Source organism: Alosa alosa, unplaced genomic scaffold (genome assembly GCF_017589495.1).
Source record: "Alosa alosa isolate M-15738 ecotype Scorff River unplaced genomic scaffold, AALO_Geno_1.1 AALO_1.0_unplaced_700, whole genome shotgun sequence".
Lineage (NCBI taxonomy): Eukaryota > Metazoa > Chordata > Actinopteri > Clupeiformes > Clupeidae > Alosa > Alosa alosa.
Genome location: NW_025962875.1, coordinates 1 through 8,648, shown reverse-complemented (window position 1 = coordinate 8,648; position 8,648 = coordinate 1). Strand labels below are relative to the sequence as shown.

General features: G+C 41.3%; 1 protein-coding gene across 1 annotated transcript; it reads right to left on the bottom strand.

The window, feature by feature from the left end:
- Positions 1-58: 58 nt before the first annotated feature.
- On the bottom strand, positions 59-3,269 carry LOC125290571 (signal-regulatory protein beta-1-like; the record flags this gene model as incomplete). Its single annotated transcript, XM_048237227.1, has 5 exons — positions 3,208-3,269; positions 2,799-2,862; positions 2,190-2,519; positions 436-599; positions 59-159 (listed from the first exon to the last, which is right to left on the bottom strand). Coding segments are annotated over exons 2-5 (650 nt in total), but the record flags the coding sequence as incomplete, so codon positions are not given.
- Positions 3,270-8,648: the final 5,379 nt, after the last annotated feature.

Here is an 8,648-nt window from a genome sequence, read left to right as displayed (position 1 = left end):
TCCTAGCAGTGAGATTTGAGTTCCCATCTTCCTGTACCGGAATTGTAAGGGTGTGTACCCGATTGGATTGGCATCACTCCGGCAGGTCAGATTCACCGACTCACCCAACACTATTTCACCATGGTGATCCACAAGCACAGCGATTGTTCCGTGGTGCATCTGCCAACACAAAGACCAACAGTTATATTTAGACTTTTTTTTTTTTTTCATCTGTTTGGTCCATTTCTAATGCTGTTAATTATTTGTCACATCTACCAGTAATCAGTTTAACCTTTGTTGACATTCTTTTTCATCAGTTAAATTTAATTGCCAAGTTAGTATCCAGTAGCTGCTCTCTCACATACATCTGACATCTAAAGCAGTGTCAGGTGATCGATGTTGTTCATGTCCTCCTAAAAAGCACAGGAGTAGCTGCCTGCATCCCTCACTGCTGACCGGGTTTAGGTGGAGGGTGTTGTTGATGGCTCTGTGTCTGGTAGGCTGTGTGTTCTTGTACCAGATGAAGGTGATGTCGGCCTTTTGTTTGCAGTTGGTGTCACAGGTCAGTGTCACATTGCCTCCCTCAGTAACTGTACCAGCTGTCAATAAGACATGGAGATCTGAAAAAATGTCAGGGGTTACTGTCTCAAACCAATCATCATCTTAAAAATCATTTATTAAAACTTCATCGATGTACTTACCTGTTACTGAGAAAGCACCCATTTTTGAATAGTGCAAAATAAAACTCAAATGATTCTAACATTTACAATTATAATTAAAGCTGTAAACCAGGGGTCTCAAATGAGCTGGGGGCCAATTCTGCCAACGTCATCTGATTGGAGGGCCGGCTATTTCTGAAAATGCAATGTTCTTTTTTTCAAATACCACACAAAACTGCAAACAGAAAGTGCAAGTGTTTTTATCTAGTTTTAGACACCTGTGCTAGCAACCTTAGCTTATAAATAAAATAATGATAAAATAAATATTAATACAAATTATAAAATAAATGAAAAACATAAAAACAGGTATGTGTGTGTGTTTCACACCAAATAAAAATATTTCCTCTCATAACTTTTTAAACCTGGCAAACTAGGGCATCAGGGTTAAGAAAGCCATTGCCAACACCATTGGATTTTATATCAAAATGTCAAAAGGCCATGGCTTGAAAGTGGTCAGAGATAGTCCTACTGTAAATGTAAAAATCTTTGAGTAAAAACAAAAGTTTATGAAGGGGGTAATTTACCCATCTAATTTGTCACTGGATGGCAAGCACCTCAAATTATGCACCTTTCAGTAAATACTGGATGAACATATTTAAGCAGGTTTTACTTTCCTTTTTTTCATTTTACCCACATAACAAATTAACAGAAAAACACCTAAGATGTATACCAACACCTAAGATGTTGTGGTTTAGTAATAGATTACTACAATATAGGCCTACAATAAAAGTATTCTGGTCAAACAGTTCCTATCGGGTAATCTGCAGTACCCAGAAGTTCGCATCATATTGGGTTGACTTTGTAGTTCTTTAGAGCCCTATTTCTACTAGCCCTGCTGTCTGTACCACATCCATTACGGACACTATCATCACGATTACCACTGCAACCTCAAGCTATGTTTGGGCAGAGGGTCAAAACAAGCATGGTATGCTTAGTGGACACCGTTGTATACATGCACCTCCATTCACAGACGCACCGCGGACTATCACTGTCATAGACGATCGATCATAATCTCCAAAAGGATATTCTCCTTCAGAATTAGAATAGGTGAATAACATAGCTTACCTAAGACTTCATCACACGTGAACGTTTTCAACATTTGGTGTAGGCCTATTTCTGCTTCAATTTCTGCAACACTATGGCCTGCATCGCTTCCGCGTCATTACATATGCACGCCTTTGTGTTTCTCGCGGTGTAATACAAGTATTTCCTGAAAACTTGCGCAGCGATTTTGGGTTTGAATCAAGCTCTGGATGTCTTGCACATATTGGAGCAGAGTAGGCCTACAAATGAGATTTGTCACCGTACCTGGATCTATCGTCTATTTTAATCAGTATCGTTGTTTGTCGCAATTAATAGCCTCAAGGGCCGGATTACATTATTATTTTGTCATACGTCGCGGGCCGGAATTGGGCAGGACGCGGGCCGGATTTGGCCCGCGGGCCGGGTGTTTGAGACCCCTGCTGTAAACCAAGCAAAAAGTGTATTTACCTGTAACAGAGAGAGTAACTCCATATTTGCCTTGTAGGTATGTGAAAGATGGTGCCATAATTCTGTACTCATATACACCAGAGTCGCTAGGAATCAGATTATTTATCATCACACTACATTCAGGGGAGTTGTAGTCATATTTAACACGAGTTTCAGATGCTTTCACAAGCGTCACATGTTTCTGACCATCAGTTTTGTACCAATATCCTGCTCCAAAATAGTAGTTTTGTGGAAGTGTGTAACTGCAGGTAAGGAGCACTGAGGAGCCTGTGAGAGCACAGATGTTCTGAGGAGAGTAGGTCACAGTGAGGGGTGGTTGGGCATGAATACCTGAAACACAAACACACTCATCATGGATGCACACTCTCTCTTCATCACTCACTGACTAGCTCACCCACACACACACATAAACACTCACACACAGACACTCTCTCTCTCTCTCACACACACACACACACACACACACAAATGAAGTCTGTGTCTGTAATGTCAATCACAACTTGTTACCCCTTTCAGGAACAACTGTATTAAACATATTCACACTCACACAAACATAAGATGGTAAAACAACCCAAGCAAGATATCAGTGTTACAATATGATATACATACCCAGTGTGTATAACAGCAGAATGATGCATCTGATTCTGTGCATTTTCTTGTGCATAGTGAAAACCTACCAGGATGTTCATGCATTTTAGAGGAGTCTATTGAATGACTAATGGACTCAGAGTTTCATTCACATATCACCCTCATCATCATAATCATCATTAGGCACTCATCAACTGCACTTTTTACCCCCCCTATTAATGCACAAATAGGCTGACACCAGACATAATTTCACTGCATTTCTTACTTCCAGTAACTATATGCATGTGACAATAAACTTCCTTGTATCCTTGTATCCTTGTATTAGGCCTATCATAATCATCATCATCATAATCATCATCTCAACTCTGTAATACGCTTTTCGCTTGTTCATTCATATCAATTGAAATAAGCATGATGGGTTCTTATTTACCCCAGTTGATATCTCTTTGTCCGTGACTTCAGTGAAACTTTAGAGGAACTGAGAATGCGGCTTTAAAAGAAAACGGGAGGGTTATTAGTGTTCTGCTGACGTCATTTGTACTTCCTCATTTCACTCTCTCTATCACACACACACACTTACTTACACGCATGCATACACACACACACACTTATTTATTTATTTTTCTATAAATGCACATCAGAATGGTAGATAGTGCCTTCAAACGTTCTAACAATATTAACTAGATGTACCGCATAGCAGTACAAAATATGACCGCCGCTCAGTCCTGTACATCCGTTCCGCGAAAATAAATCACACTTCAATTTGTCTCCATAGTTTACTCCATCCCCCACTCTTGAAACGTGTATGCTTGTTTGGCATGCCTGAGTGTGTGTGTGCGGCTGCACAGAAAGTAGCCTACTGGTGCTGAAAAGGTGAATAGATTGTAGAATAGCCAAAGAAGATGTAGCATTGTTATAAAACCTTTAAAATCTCTAAACAATCACAAGTAGGGCAGTTCATCACAGTTCATCCATTGCAACTGGATTGATGAAAGGTCACTTACACCTGTAGGCTACATTGTATTAGGGAAAAGCAAAAGGTATCAGCATAATGTTATTTATTTATTTATTATGACCGCCACGCAGCGAAGCGGCGGTCATATAGGTTTAGTCAGATTTTTTTATTTTATTTTCTTTTTTTTTTTCTTTTTCGCATGCCCAAATTTCAGTCAATGATTCCCGGGACACTGAAAGACCGGGTACACGAAACTTGGTGGGCATGTAACCCCACATGGATAGCATGGAACCATCGTTTTTCGTTTTGATCTGTAGCCCCAGCTGGACTGGACCCCGAAAGGAGGGTAGGGGCAGACACAGTTTTCTGTGAATATCTTGAAAACCGTAGGGTTTAGGAGGACCATTTTTTTTGTATGTTGATCTCAAGGGGCCATATCAACCCATTCCATAACCACTCATTTCATGTATAAGCCCACCTAGTTAAACACAAAAAGTAAAATGAGGTGTTGTAATTGAAGGTATCTGTGATCTAACATAGTTAAAACTGCACCTAAATTGGAAGTGTAGGATCATTATGACACCCTCTGTATGCATGCCAAGTTTTGTGGAATTCCGTTCATGGGGGCCACACAATAAATTAATTTATGTTACTATACACCAACTGGCCTGTAGGTGGCCGGAGACAGTTTTCTGTGAATATCTCGAGAACCGTAGGGCCTAGGAGGTCCACCTTTTTTATGTATGTTGGTCTTAAGGGGGGCATGTCAACCCATCTCATTACCACTTATTTCATGTATAGCGCCACCTAGTTAAAATTAAAAAGCAAAAAATTAGGTGTTTTCATCACAATATCTCTGGCTGACAAGGTCAAAACTGCACGAAATTAAAAGTGTAGGATCATTATGACACCCTCCGAATGCATGCCAAGTTTCGTGGACTTTCGTTCATGGGGGGCCTTACAATAAAATAATTTATGTGTACATTTAGTGACGTACACCAACAAGGATTCCCGGGACACTGAAAGACCGGGGTACACAAAACTTGGTGGGCATGTACCCCCAAGTTTTGTGTACCCCCACATGGATAGCATGGAACCGTCATTCTTCGTTTTGATCTGTAGCCCGCTCCGCTGGACTGGACCCCGAAAGGAGGGTAGGGCAGACACAGTTCTCTGTGAATATCTTGAGAACTGTAGGGCCTAGGATGACCAATTTTTTCCGTATGTTTGCCTCCAGGGGTCATGTTAACCCATTCCATGTGCACACATGTGCATAAACAGATACACACGCACACACATACATTTACAGTAATCATACGTATGACACATACTCACACAGTAGACATATGTACGCATGCATGCACATGCACAAACACACATACGCAGGCAAACACACAAGCACGCACATACACACACACACACACACACACCCACACACATAAACATACATTTGTACATGCACACATGCACACAATTCAAGAATTTTTCCCGTCATCTACTCCCTGAATTTTTGGTCATTGATACCCGGGACACCGAACCACCGGAGTACATAATATTTGGTGGGTATGTAGCCCTTTTAGTCATTTCGTCCCGGGGACCACCACCAACCCCGTGCTGGGCCCCTGAACCACAAAAAACAGTTTTTTTTTCCTAAATAACTACCTGAACCGTGGCACTGAGGATGAAGAATCTTTTATGGTATGTTGGTCTCAAGGGCCCACATCAACCTGGCTCATAATCACTCATTTGTGATTTGCACCCCCACCCCGTAAAAATGAAAATGCAATATTATTCTGCTTTAATCGCCCTATCTTCAGTTAAGATGTTCAGAACTGCACCAAATTTTATGTGTATGATTGACCTGGCATTCTCGGGGTATGCCAAGTTTCATCAGAATTTCATCCATGGGGGTCTAAAAATTAGGTTATGTGTACATTTAGTGACTGTACACTCATTGGCCTGTAAATGGCGGTGCACACATATACACATGCACACACACAGGCACCCACATACTATCGGTATTAGAACGGCCGATACATAATTACAAATTCAGTAGGATTAAAAGAAAGCCAAAATAAATATTCATCATCATCATCATGGCTGCATTTTCAGTATTGGCGAGAAGTAGTCATTTGTCCACTAGATGGCGCATCGTTGCAGTGAGACATAATTTTGTTGGAAGTTAAAAGTGGGTTGGAAAAAACAATGGACGCTTCATACAAGGACTGTAATTTACCGCAGCGAACATCTAATAAGGATAGGACGATGTTCACATTAAGTGTAATTCCCATTTCTTCTTGAAGCCGAAATAAATCTGAGGATGTTTGCATGTGTGCGTGTACAAATTTATGTTTATGTGTGTGGGTGTGTGTGTGTGTGTGTATGTGCGTGCTTGTGTGTTTGCCTGCGTATGTGTGTTTGTGCATGTGCATGCATGCGTACATATGTCTACTGTGTGAGTATGTGTCATACATATGATTACTGTAAATGTATGTGTGTGCGTGTGTATCTGTTTATGCACATGTGTGCACATGGAATGGGTTAACATGACCCCTGGAGGCAAACATACGGAAAAAATTGCTAGGCCCTACAGTTCTCAAGATATTCACAGAGAACTGTGTCTGCCCTACCCTCCGGGGGGGTCCAGTCCAGCGGGGGGGGGGTTACAGATCAAAACGAAGAATGATGGTTCCATGCTATCCATGAGGGGGTACATGCCCACCAAGTTTTGTGTACCCCGGTCTTTCAGTGTCCCTTGTTCCTTGTTGGTGTACGTCACTAAATGTACACATAAATTATTTTAATGTAAGGCCCCCCATGAATGAAAGTACACAAAACTTGGCATGCATTCGGAGGGTGTCATAATGATCCTACACTTTTAATTTCGTTTTGACCTTGTCAGCCAGAGATATTGTGATGAAAACCTAATTTTTTGCTTTTTAATTTTTAACTAGGTGGCGCTATACATGAAATAAGTGGTAATGGGATGGGTTGACATGCCCCCTTAAGACCAACATACATAAAAAAGGTGGACCTCCTAGGCCCTACGGTTCTCGAGATATTTACAGAAAAACTGTCTCCGCCACCTACAGGCCAGTTGGTGTATAGTAACATAAATTAATTTATTGTGTGGCCCCCATGAACGGAATTCCACAAAACTTGGCGTGCATACAGAGGGTGTCATAATGATCCTACACAATTTCGTGCAGTTTTGACTATGTTAGGTCACAGATACCTTCAATTACAACACCTCATTTTACTTTTTGTGTTTAACTAGGTGGCGCTATACATGAAATGAGTGGTTATGGAATGGGTTGACATGGCCCCTTGAGATCAACATACAAAAAAAAAAAGGTCCTCCTAAACCCTACGGTTTCGAGATATTCACAGAAAACTGTGTCTGCCCTACCCTCCTTCGGGGTCCAGTCCAGCTGGGGCTACAGATCAAAACGAAAACGATGGTTCCATGCTATCCATGTGGGGTTACATGCCCACCAAGTTTCGTGGTACCCGGTCTTTCAGTGTCCCGAATCATTGGCGGAAATTTGGGCATGCTAAAAAGAAAAAAAAAAAAAATCTGATTAAACCTATATGACGCGGCAAGCTTAAACGGGGAGCCTTTCTCGAACAAGGTGACCAAGTCATTATGAATGAGATCAGAGTTCCTTTGGGGCGATGAGGGAAGCATTAAACCCAAATGACACCATGTCCATTTCAATTGTGGAGGTGAAATGTATTATTTTTTTGGGATGTTTTCAACCAGGGGACCTGGTGAATTCACAAGAACTGTGTCTGCCCTACCCTCGGGGTCCAGTCCAGCGGTTACAGATCAAAGCGAAGAATGATGGTTCCATGCTATCCATGTGGGGTACATGCCCACCAAGTTTTGTGTACCCGGTCTTTCAGTGTCCTTGTTCCTTGTTGGTGTACGTCACTAAATGTACACATAAATTATTTAATGTAAGGCCCCCATGAATGAAATTACACAAAACTTGGCATGCATTGGGATGTCATAATGATCCCTACACTTGTTTTAGTTTTGACCTTGTCAATAGAATATTGTGATGAAAACCTAATTTTTGCTTTTAATTTTTTAACTAGGTGGCGCTATGCATGAAATAAGTGGTAATGGGATGGGTTGACATACCCCTTAAGAAGATAACATACATAAAAGGTGGACCTCCTAGGCCTACGGTTCTCAGGATATTTACAGAAAACTGTCTCCGGCCACCTACAGGCCAGTTGGTGTATAGTAACATAAATTAATTTATTGTGTGGCCCCCCATAGCGAATTCCCAAAAGGCAAAGTGCATACAGAGGGTGTCATAATGATCCTACACAATTTCTTTGCAGTTTGACTATGTTGGAGTCACAGATACCTTCAATTACAACACACCTCATTTTTTACTTTTTTGTTTAACTAGGTGGCTATACATGAAATGAGTGGTTATGGAATGGGTTGACATGGCCCCTTGAGATCAACATACAAAAAAAAGGTCTCCCTAAACCCTACGGTTTTCAGAGATATTCACAGAAAACTGTGTCTGCCCTACCCTCCTTTGGAGGTCCAGTCCAGCGGGGGCTACAGATCAAAACGAAAAACGGTGGTTCCATGCTATCCATGTGGGGTTATGCCCACCAAGTTTCGATGTACCCGGTCTTTCAGTGTCCGGGAATCATTGGCGGAAATTTGGGCATGCGAAAAGAAAAAAAAAAATCTGACTAAACCTATGACCGCAGGCTTGCTCTTCTTGCGGTCATAATAATCATATTAAGAAAGGTCCTTATTACCACTGAATGGCTTTACTAAAACTTCACGTGGTAGTACATGACCTACAGTAAAGAGACTTCCTCTACTGTTTATCACAGGAAGCTTCCACCTAAACATCACACATCTGTCATGATTGGAGGAGGTA